This window comes from Chiloscyllium plagiosum, unplaced genomic scaffold (genome assembly GCF_037043375.1).
Source record: "Chiloscyllium plagiosum isolate Xiang-an unplaced genomic scaffold, Cpla_swu_hap1 HiC_scaffold_10, whole genome shotgun sequence".
Classification (NCBI taxonomy): domain Eukaryota; kingdom Metazoa; phylum Chordata; class Chondrichthyes; order Orectolobiformes; family Hemiscylliidae; genus Chiloscyllium; species Chiloscyllium plagiosum.
In genome coordinates, this window is record NW_028270148.1 from 29,062,900 (window position 1) to 29,086,576 (window position 23,677).

At 40.8% G+C, this 23,677-nt stretch overlaps 1 protein-coding gene across 3 annotated transcripts in view; it reads right to left on the minus strand.

Moving 5' to 3' along the window:
• LOC122552701 (regulator of G protein signaling 7) overlaps window positions 1–23,677 on the minus strand; it is a 460,227-nt gene that overhangs the window by 54,727 nt on the left and 381,823 nt on the right. For all 3 annotated transcript variants that reach the window (XM_043695581.2, XM_043695584.2, XM_043695583.2), the window contains exon 10: window positions 8,661–8,735. In XM_043695581.2, coding sequence (XP_043551516.1) covers window positions 8,661–8,735 — 75 coding nt within the window. The remainder of the gene's footprint in view (window positions 1–8,660; window positions 8,736–23,677) is intronic.

Sequence of the window (23,677 nt, forward strand, 5' to 3'; positions counted from 1 at the left end):
CCAGAACATGACTGCCTCGACAGTATAGAATATCAGACTAAAGTAAGAATGGACCTTAGAGATATCCCTCTACATGCAGGGGCCAGGATGTTCATTGATGGGGTCCTCCAGAGTGATTGAAGGTAAAAGACACAATGGATATGCAGTAGTGGATGGAATAGAGGGGAGTGTTATTGAGGCTAGTTGACTACCCAATGATTGGTTGGCGCAGACTTGCAAATTTTATGCACTAAGTCCTTGGAAGGCAAAGAAGGAACTGTATACACAGATTTTAAGTATACCTTCGGGGTTGCACACACATTTGGGAAGATGTGGCAGGAGAGGGGACTGATAAACAGTAGGGGTAAAGAACTGGCTCATGAGAAATTGGTAAAACAAGTATTGGAATCCCTTTCATTGCCAATGGAAATAGCAATAGTCCACATAAATGGACATCAGCAGGGAAATTATCCCGAAGCAAAGGGAAATAGATTGGCGGATGAAGTCGCTAAGGAGGCAGCTCTGAACCCTCAACCCGCTACAATATAGATTTTGGTACCGATGGTACAGGAACCTGGGGGGAGACCGATATTTAGCGCTAAGGAAAAGAGAGAGTTAGAAGAACTAGAAGAACAGACAATAGAAGGGCGCTGGATGCTACCCGATGGCCGGGAGATGCTAAATAAGATGATGATGCGAGAAATTATGGCTGTCTTACACCAGGGGAGTCTCTGGGGTGTGCAAGCAATGTGTGATTTGGTCTTAAGGAAATATGAATGCAAAGGGATCTATATGATAGCCAAAGAGATATGTGAGGGATGTATAACATGCAAGAAAGTCAACAAGAAGGTATTGAGGAAACAAGTCCCAGGAGGGAGAGAACCTGGGCTCCGACCATTTCAGAGCATTCAAGTAGATTATACCGAATTACCCCAAGTGGGAAGACTGAGGTATATACTGGTAATGGTTGATCACCTATCTGGATGAGTGGAGGCGTACCCTTTAGCCACTGCCACCGCAAGTGGGGTGTCCAAGGTAATACTTGAATACATAAATCCCAGATATGTGATAGTGGATTGCATAGATTCAGATCAGGGAACTCATTTTACTTCCAGGGTACTCCAGGGAGTAATGAAGGGTCAGGCGTCTCCTGGGAGTTCCACACCCCTTGGCACCCACCTTCATCAGGAAAGGTTGAGATAATGAACCAGACACTCACCAGACTCCCTTGGACTAAGTGTTTACCTATAGCCCTTTTGCGAGTGCAGACAGCTCCAAGTAAAGATATGGGGCTGTCCCCTTATGAGATATTGTTTGGCCTGCCCTATCTGGGAACGAAAGGGGAACTGCCAACCCTGGAGACTAAAGATCTGTTCTTTAAAAAGTATATACTGGGCTTGTCCTCGTCTTTGTCTTTTCTTAGAAGACAAGGATTACTGGCACAGACTCCGCCCCTTGAATTCGCCGTTCCTCCCATCCAGCTGGGAGACTGGGTCATGGACAGAAACTAAGTTGCACCCGGATTGGGAGGGACCGTACCAGGCTCTTTTGACGACTGAAACGGCGATACACACGGCGGAGAGAGGCTGGACTCACTACACCAGGACTAAAGGACCGGTGGAATCCCTGGTTAAGGAAGATGTCTAGACAGCCAAATCGATGGAAGAACCACTGAAACTCAGACTCAAAAGACTTTAAGTAACTGATTTTTATGCGGATGCGGGATAGTTTCTTTTTGATATCTATATATTGTATTGCATGTTAAATCTCTCGGTCCTTCAATACTATTATACTATTATAGGATAGCTGGGGACGCTTAGGGTTACCATATTAGCCTACTTAGTATTGGGATTTTGTCAAACCATGCTGTCATCTCCATATTTGTTATTAACGGTCCCTGAGTCTGAATATCCACAAGTAATAGAAGTCGATGCTTGCAGTCTAGTAGAATGCGCAGATGTAAAGTATCAGAGGGAGTATATTTCCTCCGAAACCCTTCTTAAGACCCGACCGGACACAAGGTATGGTTCGCAAAAACCGCCACCTGGCATCACTATCCATAGAGCCCCCTTTCGCCCAGCCTTAAACTGTCCTGACAAAAAATGCCACCCGATAAATCTCACCATCAAAAATATCTCCTCTGAAGACTTCCCCGTAAAAACGGTTCTCGACTCCTTAGTAACGATTTAAAGATAGTAATGGCTGCCACTGGGAAGTGTTTTTCGGCCTGCTGTTTCCAAATAGCCGTAGGAAACAGAAACGAGCCAAACAACTTGATAATAAGATACATCCTTTTACCCAATGACCCAAAGGTGGTTAAAAATTATAGAGGTGAAGGACTTGAAGCAGACTATTGAAATAGAAACTGGATACGGGGACGCAAATACCTGGGTTGAATGGGTAAAGTACACTGTTAACACTCTTAATAAAAGCAGTTGCTACGCATGTGCCTCCAGTAGACCAGTTGCCCACATAGTCTTCTTTCTGTTCGGGTGGAACCAAAACAGCAAGGGCATGGAATGTATGATAGCCCTGTATCAGGATAAGACTGCATGGAATGATAGGAATTGTATATCCCTATCTAATGTTCCCTCCCTTGGAGAAGACAGATTTGAAAGCTTCCCCCCCCCACCCCCATTTTTGACCACGGTTGGGAATCACACATCGTGTATAAGCCGACGGGATCAAATCAGTCAGAGACTTGGAGGAGCTGAGGTTATGTATAGAAACTCAGAATGACATCGAAATGGACAAAGGAGGGAACTACTCAGCACTCAGGGTTCCCCGGGTGGATCTCTGGTGTTACTGTGGAGGCAGAATATTGCAACCGACCCTACCTCCTGACTGGAGAGGGATATGTGCAATTGGCAATCCCATTCACCTTGGCATTTGAGAAGGAGAAGTAACAAAGAATGAGAGGAGTAAAAGGTCGTTATTAGATACTTCCTTTGATGATAGGATTTATGTCGACTCTATAGGAGTTCCTAGAGGGGTCCCCGATGAGTTCAAGGACCGCAACCAGATTGCAGCAGGTTTTGAATCGGCCCTATTTTGGTGGGTAATGGTCAACAAGAACGTGGACTGGATAAACTATATTTTTTACAACTAGCAAAGATTCATCAATTACACTAGAGATGCAGTCAAGGGTATTTCCGAGCAACTTGATGCAACCAGCAGAATGGCCTGGGAAAACAGACTGGCCGTAGATATGATCCTAGCCGAAAAAGGGGGTGTATGTGTGATGTTAGCGGGTAGCTGTTGTACCTTTATTCCAAATAATACAGCACCTGATGGGTCAATTTCTCATGCTTTGCAAGGATTGACCACCTTGGCGGAAGAATTGGCTGAGAACTCAGGAGTGGACACATCACTCATGGGATGGCTGGAATCATGGTTTGGGAAGTGGAAAGGCGTGGTAGTCTCTATCCTCACTTCCCTGATAGTGGTAGCAGGGGTACTGACAGCAATTGGCTGTTGTATCATACCTTGTGTATGAGGGTTAACCCAGCGGCTAATTGAGACGGCCTTGGCAAAACAAATGCCTCTAAAAGGTAATCTGGCAGAGGAACTCAACCTCTTGAACAATGAGGGGATGAGTGACCTTAAGGAATTAGCCATTATAAATGAAGTCTCAGGGATGATGCTAGCAAACTGGAAAGCAACATATGAGACAAATGCAGAAGACAATATTTAGTAGCCAAGAAGAAAAAGGGGGGATTGTAAGGTTCAGGGTTAAAATTGTGCAGAATAAGGGAACAGTTGTTGCTTCTGCAAAAGCTTACATTATAAAATTAGGCTGCACATGCAAATACTAAACAGTGAGAAGCAAAAACAGATAGAATTATCTATGACTAAAAAGGTAAAAACAATGACTTCAGATGCTGGAAACCAGATTCTGGATTAGTGGTGCTGGAAGAGCACAGCAGTTCAGGCAGCATCCAAGGAGCAGCAAAATCAATGTTTTGGGCAGAAGACCTCCATCAGGAATAAAGGCAGAGAGACTGAAGCGTGGAGAGATAAGCTAGAGGAGGGTGGGGGTGGGGAGAAAGTAGCATAGAGTACAATAGGTGAGTGGGGGAGGGGATGAAGGTGATAGGTCAGGGAGGAGAGGGTGGAGTGGATAGGTGGAAAAGGAGATAGGCAGGTAGGACAAGTCCGGACAAGTCATGGGGACAGTGCTGAGCTGGAAGTTTGGAACTAGGGTGAGGTGGGGGAAGGGGAAATGAGGAAACTGTTGAAGTCCACAGTGATGCCCTGGGGTTGAAGTGTTCTGAGGCGGAAGATGAGGCGTTCTTCCTCCAGGCGTCTGGTGGTGAGGGAGCGGCGGTGAAGGAGGCCCAGGACCTCCATGTCCTCGGCAGAGTGGGAGGGGGAGTTGAAATGTTGGGCCACGGGGCGGTGTGGTTGATTGGTGCGGGTGTCCCGGAGATGTTCCCTAAAACGCTTTGCTAGGAGGTGTCCAGTCTCCCCAATGTAAAGGAGACCGCATTGGGAGCAAGGATACAATAAATGATATTAGTGGATGTGCAGGTAAAACTTTGATGGATGTGGAAGGCTCAGCAATCGTGGAGCGGGATATACCAGGCATAGGAAAACAGAAGAAGCGAAAACAGGTAGAATTATCTATGACTAATAGGGCAGAGCGACCGTGTAGTGGGATGTACCAGTAACAGGAAAATAGTGTACCGATCTCAGGAGGGATGTGGCCAACTGATGGAATTTAGTTTGGCAGGATGATCACACAAAGGTAGCAAACTATGCCAGGATAGTCACATATAAGGAACAAGATAAATAAGAGTAAGGAGCGACAGGCTTAGAGTAATGGGAGAAGTAAACAGAGGCGGAGAGAAGCTAGAGCTTGTGATAGGCTACACGCTACAGTAAAAGTAATCAATGGGGTGAAAGGGGAGGACCGAGAGACGCAGCTGAGCAGCATAAATCAGAATGTAACCCTTAGATCGGGGTGCTTACTCGTTAGGCACCTGTTCTTGCAAGTACGTATCAATAAAATTCGCTGCTTCAGAATTTAACTCGGACTGAAATTTATTAATATGTGAGTTTTGCTTCTCACAGAACCAAGGACCCAACTTCAGGCAAAGCCCGCATGGATGAACTCCTGTTGCTATGGGTATATTTGATGAAGGATTCACTTGAATGATTCACTGTCGATGTCAGACAAACTCAATGGAATTATGTCATTTGCATTGATGTCTTTTTCAAGATCAGTTTATTATAACAGATCCAGGTGTGGAGTTGGACTACTCATGGAGAACATTAGTGGTGGCAATGGAAAATTGCATGTCAGTAACATTTAATGATATTGAGGCGGTTGAAGAGAAAAGCAGAATAGGGTACCTAAAATAGCAATTGCATTTGCAAAGACTCAAAGGGCATCTGAACATGTTAATAGGATTTATCAAGGCTGAAGAAATAGGAGTCTAAAAACTGGTAAATATTAAAGAGAGGGACACCCAATTTGCTGGCATGAAACTACAAGCAAGTGAAAGCTTTGTGCCCAAGCTGCTATTTAATGACTGACCAGCTGAAGTTGGATTTGTGTAAGTTGATTGTGGAAGGTAAACCAAAGAACAAATATCTGTTATTTTCATTCTGCCTTGCACAAGTTAAGCAAGGAACACCAGTTGCATGGCAAGCTGAAAGAGAACGGTACTGGATTGCATGCGTCAACAGTAACAGTTGACTACTGCTACCTCTTTTCACAAACATTCCTTCAAACTCTCTTTGCCCATGTCCGTTCCAACTTGCAAGCACAGAAGATTACAGGCAACATTAGCTTCGACAAAATTAAGTTACTCTAAACATAAATGCAAAGTTATCACTTTTCTATGTATATATCAAACCCACAATAAATACATTATAACAAAACAACTGTGGTTAACCAAGGAACTTAAGGATAATAATAAATTGAAATAAAAAACTATATACAGCAGTAAAGATTAATATCTTTGAGGAAGGGCTTCCTGAAGAAGGGCTTATGCCCGAAACGTCGATTCTCCTGTTCCCTGGATGCTGCCTGACCTGCTGCGCTTTTCCAGCAAAACATTTTCAGTACAGATTAATAGTAAACCAGGCAATTAGGAAAGCTTTAAAAACCAACAAAAGGGACAAAAGAATCTAAAAGAGAGAAAACAAACATTGAGAGTAAACTTGCAAATAATATTTTAAAAAGTAAGTAAGAGCTTCTTTAAATATCTGAAAAGACAGAAGGGAAAATGAGTATTTGTCCTTTGGAGAAAAAGGCTGGGGACATAGAAACATAGAAAATAGGAGCAGGTATAGACCATTCAGCTCTTCGACCTTACTCTATTATTCAAGATGATCATGGCTGATCATCCAACACAGTATCCTGTTTCCATTTTCTCCCCATACCATTTGATCCCTAAACCTCAAGAACCACATTGAATAAATAATAATGGTAAACTAGGAAATTGCAGAGGAATTCTATAAATGTTTTTCATCAGTCTTCATGGTAGAACATATTAAATGCATTCTAAAAAAAATAAGAGGCAAAAGGTGGGGTGAAAATAAATACAACAGCTATTACTAGAGAACAAAAAATGGAAAATAATGCAGTTAAAGGCTGTTAAATTCTCTGGACCTGGTTATATCTTATGATTTCAAATGAAGTGGCCACAGACAGTGTATTTTATTTGTAGCAGTCTTCCATAAATCTTTAGGTTCAGGAAAAGTCCAAGATGATTGTAAAAATGCAGATGTAACAAGCTTATTCAAAAAGTAGGGAGATGAAAGGCAGGCAATTGTGGGCCAGTTAACCTAACATCTGTCATTGGGAAAATGTTAGTCTACTACAATGATGCAATAGCAGAGCATTTCGATTTTTATCGTATAATCAAACAAAATCGGCATTGCTTCATGAAGGGGAAATCATGTTTGACAAATTTATTAAAATTCTTTGAGGAAATAACAAGCAGGATAGATAAAGGAGAACTGGTAGACACATTATCTTTGGACTTCCAAAAGGTATTCAATAAAGTACTGCACAAAATGTTACTTCATAAGACAAAGCCTATGTGTCGGTGATAGCATATTGACATGGGTAGAAGATTGGCTAGCCAATAAAAGATGCAGACTTGGGATAAGGGTCACTTTGAGGATGGTAACTTTTAACTAATACAGTGCCACAGAGATTAGTGCTGGGGCCATAATTATTTACAATACATGTTACGACTTGATATGTTATGACTCTATCGTTGCAAAATTGGTGGATGATGGAAGATATTTGGGTAAACAAGTGGCGAAGGTGACACAAAGAGTCTACTGAGGAGTATAGACATGTTAAGTGAGTGGGCAAAAAAAACATGGCAGAAGGAATAGACTGTCTGAATGTTTTTATTCACTCATGGGAAGTGAGGTTATGTTCTTTGGCTGGAAGAACAAAGGAGTTGGATACCATTTCAATTGAAAAAGTCTACAGAAAGCTGCAGCACAATGGGACTTGATAGTCTTCATGCATGATTACAAAAATGTAGCATCCAATTTCTTCAGAAAATAGGGAAGGCAATTTTTAAATATATATTTTTTCATGGGATGTGCTCAGCACTGGCTAGGCTTGTGTTTATTGCACAGAGGACATTTAAGAGTCATCTACATTGCTGTAGATCTGGATTCACATATTAACAAGACTGAATAAACATGCCCAATTTAATTCACTGAAGTGTATTAGTGAACCAGATGGGTTTTTACCAATGATTGACAGTGGTTATATGATCATCATGAGGCTAACTTTTCATTCCAGATGTTATTGAATTCAATTTTCACATCTGATGAGATGGGATTCAAACCCATGTTGTCAGAACTTTAGCCTGGGCTACATACTGTATTTCTATGCCTTACGGTCTTTCTGATATATTAGAAATTTACTGAAAATATTCAAAGCACATCTGAATGTTAATCAAGACAGCTGAAAAACAAAGTAACTATGGTTATGGTTACAAGTACTTGAACTTGTCTTCTTTTGTCTGTTCAAATTAACATTTTAACTTGCTTCCTGTCAGGGGTTATTTGTAATGGAAAACATTACAGCAGGCAGGGCATCTGCCCAAACATCATACACGTTCATACTGTCCATAGTCAGGCTCTTGCTCCAAATCCAAGAAATGACAGAATGGTCACATTGACCAGATAGCAAACTACTGTATGAAAATTGAAGCTGGTTAGACATCATCATGACTTAATTTTTTTGATCTCTGTTCATTTGCATCATGCTGCCAGTTCCAATAACGTGGGGAAGTAATATCTGCTGATATTTGCTGCTTCAGTGAAAACAATTAAGTTATGATTATTGGCTAAATGGTTAATTAGTTGTAGCTTAATCTGTTCAGCACAATTAACAATGGAGTCAAAAGAACATAAGTACACATTATGCTAACAGCTCAAGTACAAAAAGAATTGATTTTTACAGTAAGTGGTGATAGAATAGGCAAAATAATGTCATAGCTATTTACACTGTTTAGGTTTACAGCATCAGCTAATTTCCAATGATTGGAACATTGCAGGATTATAATGCTGGCATTGACATAAATGCTTGTGCAGTTTGACACAGTGCCAGTTGTGAGTGCATTCACAAGAATTAAATAGCAAAATATTAGGTTCCACTGTATTCTGTCAGTGGTGACTGACTTACTGAAAATATGGTTTACCTTTCTTGTTTTGTGAGGATTTCTCATTCGGGATGATTTCTTGATATCCACTTCTGTAGTATTTACACAGCCTGGCTAAAAAAAAATCATAACAATTTAAAATCTATACATTCTTCGTTCTTTTTACATAAATGTGATCTAATACAGCATGCCATGTGAAACCTGGCTGGAAAGTGGGTTAATGTTTCCGAGATATCAGATTACAGCAGAACTGGACAAGTTAAAGATGCATTAGGTTTTGACAAAATGGAAGGCAGAAGGTAGGGCCAGACCACCAAAAGGAAAGATTTGTGACAGGATGGAAAGCAGGGAGATTAAATGGCAAAAGATTTCATGTGTAAAACCAAAGGGAGTGGTAATCTGACAAGTAAAGACAGAAAAGATGGTGGTGTAATGGCAATATCCTACTGAAAGCAAAGGAAAATAGAGAGAATAAATGTAGAAAAAAGAACAAACCAACAAAGACAACAAAATTGAGATATACGAAAATGAAAGACCTTCCTTTTCTCTCTCATGCCCTCCCTTTCACATACTCAATTGTCTAAATATAACTTTAACCTCCCAGTTCTGATGAAAGGTCATGAATCTAAAACATTAAGCATGTTTCTCACTCCACAGATGCTGCTAGATCCATTGCACTTCGGAATTTACTGCTTGTATTTAAGTTATCGAACATCCATATATTTTTGCTTTCGTTTTGGAAAGTGTTGGCCTGAAATCTATCAAAAATAATCAAGTAGTAAAACCTCTTTAAACTTTATATGAATCACCTAAGAATTTAAAGATTCTTAAGAGATTTGTTAAATTGCAGAGTAAAAGTGAAAGGCATTGAAAATCACCTGAAAGATGCCAAGACACATAAAATGCTGTTCAGGTCACAGTGCAGATCCATACACTAAACTGCACTCAAGAGAGACACAGAGCACTCTTTGGACCCTAGGATGTGGAGCGTCCACTCAATGGTTTGACTAAATGATATAATGGCTTTCAAAAATCATATCCAAGGAATTTCTGATAGATGAAAAAGGTTAATGCAGAAATGAAAGCTAAATGTACTCACAGCAGACTAAGATGATCTCAGAATGTTGTAAAAAAAAACAGCAGATTTTTTTGACTGTACTTAAGTGTACAAAACCATCAGATGCAGATTCTTGCAAAATAATCAGGCAGGTGAGTGTCACATGCCCATAAGGAATCCATTCAATTTTACATCAGTAATTTATGTTGGGACGCTCCAGACATGTGCTCAGTCCTATATGGTAGGTGTCCTTCATGATCTGTGCTCAGATGATTCTTTATGTCTAAGCACAGTTAAAATAAATATCTACCTAACAAAGACAGCTCCCTCAGATGGCAATGGTCTTTCAGGTGCCAACACAAGAATCTTGGGGTTACTATGACTGAATTGTTTGCTGAGTTTCATTCTCTGTTCAGTTGGTAATGATTTGGGGAGTGTTAGACTTGCTGCACCAGAATTTGAGCTGGTTCAGTTTTGTATAAGCCAAAATTCTATACAAATCTGCCTGTTGTGTGATGAGCATTAAATAATTATAAATTTCTCAAATGCACCATGGGTACAGATCTGCACTTGAAGGGAGTGCAAACTAGAGAAGCAGGGATTCAGACTCACAGTTCTACTCTGAGCCGCGCTCTTTTTAAGTAAAACGTTTGAATGGATCAATGGGCTGTGAAATTCATCATATGGTATTTTACTGCCTACTGAATGAAAATAATGCATATTTCTCACCCAATCGCCACTAACAGCACTTCCTGATATTTTTCATTCTGACATTCAGATTTGTAACAGAGTTACAGAGTCAAACAACATGGAAACTGACTGTTTGGTCCAACCTATCCATGCTGACCAGACATCTCAATCTGTCCTATCCCATTTGCCAGGATTTGGCCCAGCTTCCAATAATTTCCATTTTGTAAATACATTGAGGACCTTATGTTCTGTTGGACTTCTGTGGGTTTCTCACTTTGAAGATGCATTCTTTATCCATTCCTGAAGGAGTTGTCAGCCTCTTCACCTATGCAAAGAAAGGGCCTATCAGAGGTTTAATGTGTCCCCTTACAAGACTGGCTTGGCCGAAGGTGTCATTTCAGGCTGCACTCAGGGAAACCAGGTCTAAGGATTGCCTGAAACAGATATAGATAGATAACCTGCCTGCATGTGAAACCAAGAGGCTTTTGATCCCACATCAAAGGAAATTATCGCACACCTCCCAACTGTTCATTTTTCACAACTATTTGACCAACTAATGTGACTTTCACTTGGAGCAACATGCCTGCAGCATCACTTTGATTAAAGACAGCATGTAATAATGAAAATGGGAGGCTAAGAGTGGGTACTGATCTTTCCAGTGCCCAACCACTGAGGAAACGAGGGAGCAGCTGGTATCAGAAAATGACCAAACCAATAGTTGAGGGTCAAGCAGGAGTCTGACATCAATTGTAGACTGCCAGTTATCATTCTTGCTCTTCAAAATCATTGACATACACAAGCATTTTATCATTCTCAAACTTGGCATGTTTCATAATACTCTTTATATGAGAGAGTCAATTTTATTAGAGGGAATGTGCCAATAATACCTGTGAAACACAGTTTACTCTTGTGTAGCAATAAGTGTCCTCAAGCTGCTTCAACTAACAATCTTTGGGAATGCTATAAGTTCTCACTGACAGTTACTCCACTTGTTACGTGTGCCAGCAATAATATGATCACTTCAGGGAATTTAGATTTTGTAAATGAACAGGGCCAACCAGGTTAAAATTCAAAGACAATTAATTTACAATAAGAGCAGCATTGGATGCTGTGCCAACTGTTGCAAAACCACCTCCCAATTCAGCGCAAGGAGGCAAAAACCATTCCAGTGTTCAGAGGCACTCTTTAATAGCAATAGATGCTTATCTCACTTTGGTATTGGATGATACATGAAAGGATCACTGAATTAGAGACAACAATAATGAGCTAGTATATAATATTGAGGGCTGAGTCTCGCTCCTCTCTTCAGCTTGAGGTTAAGCAGGAAAGTGGAGGTAACAGCAGGAAAATGGATCAATGAAGCCCATCACGACATTCCTATCTCAATCTCAAGTTCCCGTCACCTATCCACCATAATCCACCCCCCAACCAACCCACAACCTGCTGAGACCAGTGCAATCACTTTCTCGCTGCCTAGCATTCTATTCATAATTTAAATGTTCCTTTTATCTTTGGTTGTCCTTTTAAGTTGGTACTGGAATGATATCTCCATCATTGAGTTTCTCTTGTGAGTGAGAATCCGGTCACAATCACACCCCATAGAACCAATGACCCTTTAACCCAGAAAATGTAGGTGTCAGAGGGTGAGCAAAGGATTCCAGCCCAATGTTACATTGGCAGAGAAAGTTGAAAAGCACAATGTACTTGCATATGACTTAATTGTTTAATTTCCATTAGTGGGGTACTGACATTTGAATAGGCACCATGCATTGCAGATATAAAGCAATAGTGTGTTAGGTGTTAGACCATAAGAACATAAGACATAGGAGTGGAAGTAAGGCCATTTGGCCTATTGAGTCCACTCTGCTATTCAATCATGGCTGATGCACTTCAACTCCACTTACCCGCATTCTCCCCGTAGCCCTTAATTCCTTGTGACATCAAGAATTTATCAATCTCTGCCTTGAAGACATTTAGCGTCCTGGCCTCCACTGCACTCCGCGGCAATGAATTCCACAGGCCCACCACTCTCTGGCTGAAGAAATGTCTCCGCATTTCTGTTCTGAATTTACCCCCTCTAATTCTAAGGCTGTGTCCACGGGTCCTAGTCTCCTCACCTAATGGAAACAATTTCCTAGCGTCCACCCTTTCCAAACCATGTATTATCTTGTAAGTTTCTATTAGATCTCCCCTTAATCTTCTCAACTCCAATGAATACAATCCCAGGATCCTCAGCCGTTCCTCCTATGTTAGACCTACCATTCCAGGGATCATCCGTGTGAATCTCCGCTGGACACGCTCCAGTGCCAGTATGTCCTTCCTGAGGTGTGGGGCCCAAAACTGGACACAGTACTCCAAATGGGGCCTAACCAGAGCTTTATAAAGTCTCAGTAGCACAACAGTGCTTTTATATTCCAACCCTCTTGAGATAAATGACAACATTGCATTCGCTTTCTTAATCACGGACTCAACCTCGACTGGCACTCCCAGATCCCTTTGTTCTTTGGCTTTATGAATTTTCTCACCGTTTAGAAAGTAATCCATGCTTGTATTCTTTTTTCCAAAGTGCAAGACCTCGTATTTGCTCACATTGAATTCCATCAGCCATTTCCTGGACCACTCTCCCAAACTGTCTAGATCCTTCTGCAGCCTCCCCACTTCCTCAGTACTACCTGCCTGTCCACCTAACTTTGTATCATTGGCAAACTTCACTAGAATGCCCCCAGTCCCATCATCCAGATCATTAATATATAACGTGAACAGCTATGGCCCCAACACTGAACCCTGCGGGACACTGCTTGTCACCGGCTGCCATTCCGAAAAAGAACCTTTTATCCCAACTCTCTGCCTTCTGTCAGACAGCCAATCCTCAATCCATACCAGTAGCTCACCTCGAACACCATGGGCCCTCACCTTGCTCAGCAGCCTCCCGTGTGGCACCTTATCAAAGGCCTTTTGGAAGTCTAGATAGACCACATCCACTGGGTTTCCCTGGTCTAACCTACTTGTCACCTCTTCAAAGAATTCCAACAGGTTTGTCAGGCATGACCTCCTCTTACTAAATCCATGTTGACTTGTTCTAATCCGACCCTGCTCTTCCAAGAATTTAGAAACCTCATCCTTAATGATGGATTCTAGAATTTTACCAACAACTGAGGTTAGGATAATTGGCCTATAATTTTCCAACGTTTGTCTTGATCCTTTCTTGAACAAGGGGGTTACAACAGCGATCTTCCAATCATCCGGGACTTTCCCTGACTCCAGTGACTTTTGAAAGATCTCAACCAACGCCTCCGCTATTTCCTCAGCCACCTCCCTCAGAACTCTAGGATGTAGCCCATCAGAGCCAGGAGATTTATCAATTTTAAGACCTTTTAGCTTTTCTAGCACTTTCTCTTTTGTAATGGCAACCATACTCAACTCAGCCCCCTGACTCCCTTTAATTGTTGGGATATTACTCATGTCTTCCACTGTGAAGACTGATACAAAGTACTTATTAAGTTCTCCTGCTATTTCCTTATCTCCCATCACTAGGCTTCCAGCATCAGTTTGAAGTGGCCCAATGTCTACTTTTGCCTGTCGTTTGTTTCTTATGTATTGAAAGAAACTTTTACTATCATTTCTAATATTACTGGCTAGCCTACCTTCATATTTGATCCTCTCCTTCCTTATTTCTCTCTTTGTTATCCTCTGTTTGTTTTTGTAGCCTTCCCAATCTTCTGATTTCCCAGTGCTCTTGGCCACTTTATAGGATCTCTCTTTTTCTTTAATACATTTCCTGACTTCGTTTGTCAGCTCTGGCTGTCTAATCCCTCCCCGGGATAATCTTTGAAGGGACAGTAGTTACAACATATGTGAGACACATTAGTTCGTCCTTTTTGGAAGAAAATTCCAAGTGTCACAAAGATGAGTTATCCAAAATATTAATTTATAATTTCATTGATTGATCATATATATCGTGAATATTTTGGGAAGAACACTTTGCAATAAAAAAGGCATTGGCCACAGCTACAACAATACTGCATTTGATTTGACTTGATTTATCATTGCCACATGTACAAAGATACAGTGAAAAGTATTGTTTTGCACGCTAACCAGACAAATCACACCTCACATTGTACATTAGGATAATAGAACAGAATGCATAATACAGTGTTGTTTGCAAGGAACAATTTGTTTGAATGGAAACACCAAGTCTATCACAATTTCAGGAAGAAGTTAAAAAATACTTTGGATTTTGACACACAATCTTTGTTCTTAGTTCAGGTGCACAGAGACAGAAGATGACCCTGCTACGCTAACCCCAACCCTTAAAAATGATGACTTTCATCACCCAATTTTAATCACTTCTTTGTAGTGCTGTTACTTCTTTAGAGCTTTTGATAGGTTTGACAGGCTTTTCAGTCAGTTCTGTAGCAATCCCAGTTTTAAAAGGAAAGACTAAAAGACAATTGCCTTTTGTGAAAAACTGGCTAACTTGGCATCTGTGGAGGCAGGATTTCCCAGCAGGCCTGCTACAATAAGGTCACACCTTCGTCAGGGGTCAGAGACCTCAGAGGTATGAGGCAACTTGACCAATAAAACGGCACCCACCAGACATTGTATCAAGGGACAGGCATAGAAATGGTGATGAACCCCAAAAACTGTGAATAATGGAGCCTATCTCGTTAATGGGATAACGATTTACTCTAATCTGAAAACAGTTTGGGAGGCTCCATCAAGTCATCAAAACTTCAGTTAAGTAAATTTGGGACGGTATTGACCCTTTTGTTTCCACGAATGATGAGATTAAACCGGACCCAGCAATCACCGGAGATGCTTTGTGAAATGGAATTACCTGAGGGGTGGAACCGGCAGCCCTTTGGAATCGCAAGGGTAAAGGGGGCAGCAGGGCTCTTTCTCCTTTTCACTCTCATCGCTCTGAGCTCGCTGTGTCTCTGGACACCAATTCTTTGGGGCTGAAGATATCGAGCCTGTCTGCGACCTCCGACTTCGGAAGTCTACAACTTCTGAAGGCAGAGAGGAAGCCCCACCAGATCCAACAAGTTCCTCTGAGACTGTAAGAACTCTTTTCAGGCCTGGAACACTCGTACTCTGGAGCAGTTGGTTAGCATTGGGGGGAGGGGGGGCGCGGAGGGTGGTTTTGTAATTCTTAAAGTATAAGTACCCTTTAAATTGTGTAAGGCAAAAGATTTACATTGTGTCCACTCCAATTTTCTTAAATGTTATATCATAGTATAGATTATACGTTTCATCAAAGTATTGTACGGATTGGGCAAGTTGAATTCTTTTCAGTAATAAAGTTCACTGGTAATTTTAACTCATATTTGAGTCCGTGTGTGCTCCTTCTGGGTACAGCAATTCTGGTTGAGTTCACAGCAGATCCTAGATTATAATTTCAGTGACAAGGACTGAAGGGTGAACTGCCCTCTCAAGGGGGATAGTTGGCCTGGATAAGCAGTTTGATCTCTCTTTTCTCTCTTGTGGGGGTACAGCCAGAGTGGGTAGGTAACAGATGGCCGTTGTCCCACCAATAAGAGAGGGAATTGCCCAAGCATTGGTGGTGGTTGCGATTACTTTGTGGAGATAAATTCCGACTCGCTGGTCAGGCTATAAACAGTGAGTTAGATTCAGTGCTCTCTCTCCAGCGGAGTTGTCCAAGTGCAGCATTCCAGGTCTTTGAAGCTTCAGAGCCTGCTGGAGAGAGACCACTACAGTAATCGGCGAACTCGCCTGGGTGCGGAGTAAAGGAAAGAGGACCCTCCTGTTCCAAGGGATTTATGCAACTTTAAGGGCAACCCTCTCTGCAGTTAACCCCATCCCAAATTTGACCACCATTACCTGTGTGCTTGATATCAACCAAATGGTATCTACACTTACCCCCTGCAAAGGGGAGCAATCACCTCCCCCAGAAAGAATACCTGTTGCCTGCCCCCAAGGTTTCTTAGCACTAAATCGACAGGGAAATCTCAGTTTTCCAAAGGTATCTTGACCATCCCACTGAGAAAAGACCTGGTTTGAGCTGGTCTTTTCCATGTGCTCCAAGTTTCATGCAATTACGTTACCAAAACAAAATGCGATTTAAATGGAGACAGCCAACCATTCAATGGGCCAGCTGCTTCCAGGAACTGCACCTCTGCGAAACCCGAAATGGCTCCATTCTTGATCCTGCAGAAACAGGGAGTACTGTGTTTGGTGGCAGGATTTGTGATTTTAAGCCACTTCTGCCATTTCCTCCATGATAATGATGCTCTCTGGTATGCTAAACATCTGTGTCTGAGAGTCTGTGTCTGAGAGTCTGTGGTGAAGTGCCCCAGCTGCAATAATCTTTGACTGCTGTACCTTTCTCTGAAGCCCCTCTCATCAAAATATGTGAGATGAAAACACACTGGACGGCCTCACTTCTCCAGGTGGAAAGTTCCGAAAAGACAATTATGAAACATAAACCACTGTCACAAGCAGAAGGAAAGTTTGTCATAACACTTAATAGTTAGGTGAACAGACAGCATTTCAGCAGCCATGGACTTGACTCCAGGATGGTTTGTTCCCTCCCTCGTGTCAGCGTCAAGGATGCAGCACAGCGGCTCAGTGGCTAACACTGCTGCCTCTCAGCGCCAGGGACCCAAGTTTGATTCCAGCCTCGAGGGACTGCCTGTGTGGAGTTTGCACATTCTCCCTGTGTCTGCATGGGGTTTCCTCTGGGTGTCCCGGTTTCCTCCCCCAGTTCAAAGATATGCAGGTCAGGTGTATTGGTCATGCTAAATTGCCCATAGTGTAAGGTGCATTCGACAGAGGGAAATGGGTCTAGGTGGGTTACTCTTCAGAGGGTCGGTGTGGACTTGTTGGGCTGAAGGGCCTGTTTCCACACTGTAAAGGAATCTACTTTAATATTGGCTGACGAACATTCTCTTGGGAAAGGTTGCATAGGCAGTGGTCATTGTCCACACTGGCCCCAGCAACAGAGGTAGAAAGAGGGATAAGGTTCTGGAAGTAGGATTCAAGGATTTACAAAGGAAACTGAAAGGCAGGAGCTCCAATGCTGTATTTTCAGGATTGTTCCCAGTAACACATGCTGGTGAGTATGAAAATGGGTAGCAAATAAACACATAGAGTCATAGAGATGTACAGCACGAAAGTAGATTCTTCGGTCCAACCCGTCCATGCCGAGCAGATATCCCAACTCAATCTAGTCCCACCTGCCAGCACCTGGTCCATATCCCTCCAAACCCTTCCTATTCATATACCCAACCAGATGCCTTTTAAATGTTGCAATAGTACTAGCTTCCACCACTTCCTGTACAGGCCATTGGTTAGACCACTTTTGGAATATTGTGTGCAATTCTGGTCTCTCTCCTATCGGAAGGATATTGTGAAACTTGAAATGGTTCAGAAAAAAGTTACATGAATGTTTCCAAGGTTGCAGGATTTGAGCCATAGGGATAGACTGAATATGCTGAGGCTATTTTCCCTGGAGCGCAGATGCTAAAGGATGAATTATAGAGGTTTATAAAATCATGAGGGGCATGGATAGCGTAAATAGACAAGGTCTTTCCCTGGGTTGGGGGAGTCCTGAACTAGAGGGCATAAGTTTAGGATGAGATGGGAAAGGTTTCAAAGGGAGTTAAGGGGCAACTTTTTCACAGAGTGTGGTGCATGTACAGAATGCCAGGTTATAGTCCAACAGGTTTATTTGGAAGTACCAGCTTTCAGAGCGCTGCTCCTTCAGGTTACCTGATGAAGGAACAGTGCTCTGAAAGCTAGTTCTTCCAAATAAACCTGCTGGACTATAACCTGGTGTTGTGTGACTTTTAACTTTGTCCACCCCTGTCCAACACCAGCACTCCACATCGTGTATAGAATGACATGGCTGAATAGATCGTGCAGGAAGGAATGGAGCAGATGGAACATGTATAAGGAAAATGGGTTATACTTCAGCAGGACAGGGCATAACATACTTAGAGCATGACTTACTAGTGTTGTCTAACCTGCTTGTTACAGGGATGTTAACCTAAGATGGAATTAAAATTCAATAAAGACAAAGCTGGTTATAGGAAGCAGGAAAAGCTGTAAATGGAAGTAGAAAGCTGTGAAAAGAACTTATAGAATCAACCAAGGTCAAATTACAGAATACTGTTAAAAATGCAGAATGAAAAAGCACTCTGAATGCACACAGCATTCAACAAGAATGAATAGCACAAGTAGAAGCAAAAAATATGATTTAATTGCTAGCGTGGAGATGCGGATTCAGGATAATCAAGATTGGGAACTAAATATTAAAGGGTATTCAAATTTAGGAGGGATGGGCAAAAAGGAAAAGGTGGTGGAGTAGAGTTGATAATAAGGGACAGAATCAGTGTATGAATGAAAGATGATCTTGGATCAGAAAACAGGATACAGAATCTGTTTGGGTGGACCTAAGGAACAGCAAGGGGCTACAAATCTTCATAGGAGTGGTTTATAGGCTAACAAATAATAGTGATATTGTGGGGTATAATATAAATCAGAAAATTAGTGGTTAGCAATTTTTGAGAAGATTTGTAGCTCAGGTTGAGGTTCTAGATGTCCATTCTGGAAGGTTCATTTTCAGATGTTTCATCAACATACTAGGTAACATCTTCAGTCAGCCTCCGGATGCAGCACTGGTGGTGTAGCCCACTTTCTATTTATGTCATGATTTGGAGATGCCGGTGTTAGACTGGGGTGTACAAATTTAAAAATCACACAACACCAGGTTATAGTCCAACAGGTCTTACAATTGTGTACTCCACAATCACCTGATGAAGGAGTGGTGGTCCGAAAGCTACTGCTTCCAATTAAACCTGTTGGAATATAACCTGGTGTTGTGTGATTTTTAACTTTCTATGTATGTGTTTGGGATACATATAGATGAGGAAGGACACCACTTTGACTAGGATAACGCATCCATCCTAGGACAAGCCAAACAGAGGCACACACGAGAATTCCTAGAAGTATGGCATTCCAACCGGAACTCTATCAATAAACACTTGACTTGGATCCCATTTACCACTCTTGAGAAAAAGAACAGGAAATGACATCACCATAGAAAATGATGTCACAACAGAAAATGACATCACCAACCTAAGGAAACTGAAACACATAAACAGAAAGCAGGCTACACAACCAGTGCTTCATCTGGAGGCTCACTGAAGATGTTACCTAGTATGGTGACGAAACATCTAAAAACGAACCTTCCAGCTCTGTGAGCAAACCTACATCCAAAATTAGAGGTGTATACAGCAACTTACTTTGACTTAAAACCTATGTATAGACTGGTAAATATCATGAGCACCAATGTCTAGGAGAATATTCAAGGTGGTTTTCTGGAGCAATATGTTGGGGAATTAATTACAACATAGTCTACTTTAGATTTTGTATTATCAATTGGAAAAGTCTAATTGCTATCCTTATAAAAAAACCTTTAAGAAGATATATATTAAATTATGTCACATGATATTAGATCATAATGCAATGAAACTTTCCATGAAGTATGCAAATTGTGTAGTTCAATCTGAAACTGAGGTCTTAAATCAAATTAAATCAATTATGAAAAGACAAGAAGGAAGCTAACTGTTAGAAAAACACATTAAAAGGTTTGACTGTAGATAGGCAATGGCGAGTATTTAAAGAATTAATGCTCAGTCTTCAAAAAAATTATAATCCATTAAAGGCAAAAATATCCAACAGGAAAAGTGAGACAACTATGGCTAACATAGGAAGTTTCACTAATAGTATCAGATCATAGAAGGAGTTGTATAAAGTTGCCAAAAACATTATAAGCCTAAAAATTAGGAGAATTTACAACTCAGTAAAACATTGATAAGGGAAGAGAGAAGGGAACATAAATGAAAAATAACAAGGTGCATAAAAATGACTGGAAATTTCTTTAGATATATAAAAAGGAAAAGATTGGCAAAGCAAATGTGGGCCCATTATAGGTAGACCAAAGGAAAATGCCTAATTGGCAATTGAGAAATGTCAGAGAAGCTACATAAGAACTTTGTATCTGTCTTCATAGAGGAAAACAAAAGAGGTCTCCCTGAAGTAACAAATATCCAAGTGTTGATAGAAGTGTAGAATTGAAATAAATTCACATTCATAAAAAAACAGCATTTGAGAAATTAACAAGACTGAAAGTTGATGAATTCCTGGGACCCAGTGACCTTGACCTTAGAGTGCTGATAGAGATAGCAATAAAAATAATGGATACATTGGTGATCATTTTTAAAAACTCCATTTAGTCTGTTCTTCAACAATGCCTGGAGATTAGACGATTGCAAGTGTAACTCCACCATTTAAGACAAGGAGAGATAAAACAGGGAACTACAGATCTATTAGCAATGGGAAGTTATCAGCAATGTGAAACATCAGAATTTATTATAAAGTATGTGCTTATAGAATATTTAGAAAATAATGGTACAATTGGAAAGTCTTAAAATGGATTTATGAAAGAGGACTCATGTTTGACAAGCTTGGTAGAACTTTTTGAGAATGTTAGAAGCAAGGTCGATAAGATAAACGCAATAATATGCTGAATTTGGATCTCCAGAAGATTTTTGATTAAGTCCCACAAAGGAGTTGAGCAGACTGAATTCAAACAGTCTGGATTGGGAGTATTATGGATTTAGGATTGTGCAACAGGTAGAAAGTAAGTAAGTAGAAAGTATTAGTCACTAAAATAGCTTCAAAGAACATAATTAACATTTAAAACTAGACAAAAATAACCTTCTAAGTACATTATTTTCTTTAGCTAATTGAATGCTAAATATAGCAATAATAAAGTACAATTAACTTTAACAGCTTTATAAATTTTGCATTTTCCAGTGACAAGCTTTTATAGGTTGCTTTATCATTTGGTTTTATAGCTTTATTGAAATGTAATGGAAGCAATTTGTCTAGCATTTCTAGAAATAGAATCCAATCATTGCTTTGCACTATGTGTTAGCAGCAAGTTATTAATACAGACACTGCGTCATCAAAGGGCAAGTTGTCAGACTTTTAATTAATTCCTGTAGTTTTCTGTTGTTATATTCATAAAAGAAGGAAGAATGAACAAAATTGAGAGTGACGAAAGCACAGAATTAAATGTTTAAGGCCCACAAGTACTCCTGTGGATGTGAACGATTTTACTACTCAGTTACAACAAGTTGTGCCATTTATGGATATCAATGTTGATTTCCTAAACTATGGAAATTTAAATGTTAATATCATTTAATTATGTATTTAAATAAAATTTATACAACAGTGGGATATTATATAAGACAAATACTTTGCATTGTCAATAAGGCAGGACAGCAATTCATCCGATTCTGTGGAATTGTGGGAAAACTGGCTAACCCCTGGTTGTAACATACACCTTGACTATACTTTGTATGACCCAGAGCTGCCTGACACAACACAAGTTAAGACTTTAACAAAGGTCAAAGCACTACTGACCACAGCAGGACTTGACATAGGGTGAGTCCACATAAATTCTTTAAACTTGGTAGACCTCGGCAGAGCTTGATTAGGCTGGATCCACATAAATTCTGGGACTCTGGATTAGTGGTGCTGGAAGAGCACAGCAGTTCAGGCAGCATCCGAAGAGCAGCGAAATCGACGTTTCGGGCAAAAGCCCTTCATCAGGAATAAATTCTGGGACACTGACTGAGCCCAAATAAAGACATTCGACAAAATTCTTTGAGCCCCCAACAAGGATGAGGTTATGAGATGACATATGTGGCACCAGGTTTTGGGAGGTCAAGGTGATAAGCCTCTGAAGTAATAACACAGATCATAATTTAATGTACCAGTCTAATAGATGACTAACCTCTAGTGATAGATATTGATAGCTATTGATAAGTTTTAATTATAAGAATTCCTGCTTTTCTGTCTGTAAGTGCAAACTTGTGAGAGACTCAGAGCTGTGATCAACTCTCTCTTTTCCAAGTTCAGCCACTCTGCATGCAGTTTCCTTGTAAATAAAGACCAGTTGCTTTGTCGGAATAAGGTTTGTTGAAGTTTTGTTGAGTGTTTTAGTGATTGGCTTTCACAGTCTTATAGCTATTTTTAATCCATTTCTAAAATTCAACAATGTTACTTCTAACCATGTAAGCTATAATTGAATCTGTCATGGAATATCATAATGCAACTTTGATACATCAGTTTGACTTTGCATACACCTTAATGAAGATTTAATTGAAAATACCTACAAAATAAGCACACTACTTGAGAATTCATAAAGATCATCGGAACAAAATTGGAAAACCCCTAAAAAAGTATACAGGGATCACAATACATTATTAAACTGTACAGCTCAATGTCATGCAGCTGGTGCACCAACTTCATGAGGCTTACTATTTCAAATAATTACAGTATGCAGCCAGCACTAACCATAAAGTTCATCAGCTGCAAGCATCAGAAGTTTAAAATCATAACTTATACTTAAGTACCAAGTGAAGCTAGGGGTGGGGGGAGGGGGATACATTTAATCTACAGCAGCAGCAGCTAGCAATTGTGCAAGAAATTACTCTGGGAAACAGGAAAAAACAGCATGACATGGGAGATTGAAGTTTTCTGATCATGCCTTGTCCATCTGGAAGTCGGAGGTTGAAAGTAAGAGATATGCCACAAGCAAGAAGCCCTTCAAACACACTGGAAATGGAGAAGCGATATCTGTGGCAACCAATGCCAGAAGTCATGATTTGAAGATCTGGATGCAGTGCAGATTGAAGTTCAATGGCCTCACATGAGTGGGCAAGGTTAGTGAATCCATTTCATCTTAACCACGCTACCATCTATAACACAAGCCTCACACACTGCTCAATTCATCATACCAGTGTTGCTCAATGACTAAAAATCACCAATCAGGATGCACACCTAATGTTCACCTCACCCGATATGTTTATACCATCTCAGGCCTCACAGTGGCAACTAATCAAATGGTAGACTGTTGCCCAAACGCATTGCACTGCACTCACTAACTCACTTGCCTTCTAAAGAGCAAAGTGGCCACCACTGCAACCTTCTCAAAGGCAACTAAAGTCAGGCATTAATTGCAGTTGCAGCCACTGATGCTCATATGCTATGAACGAATAAAATGAAATACGGAAGCAGCAGAAGCTAACTGAAAGAGAACAGGCTCTGCTACATATTCAAACCCATATGGTTAAGTCAATGCTAACCAGTTTTGAGATGTGAACTGTAGCCAGGGATGAGGTTGATAGCATTGAAGTTGACATTATTTTCATACCTAATCTTCTTCCTATTATCCCACTTCCCTTTCATCCAATCTGTTCGATTTACAAGTTGC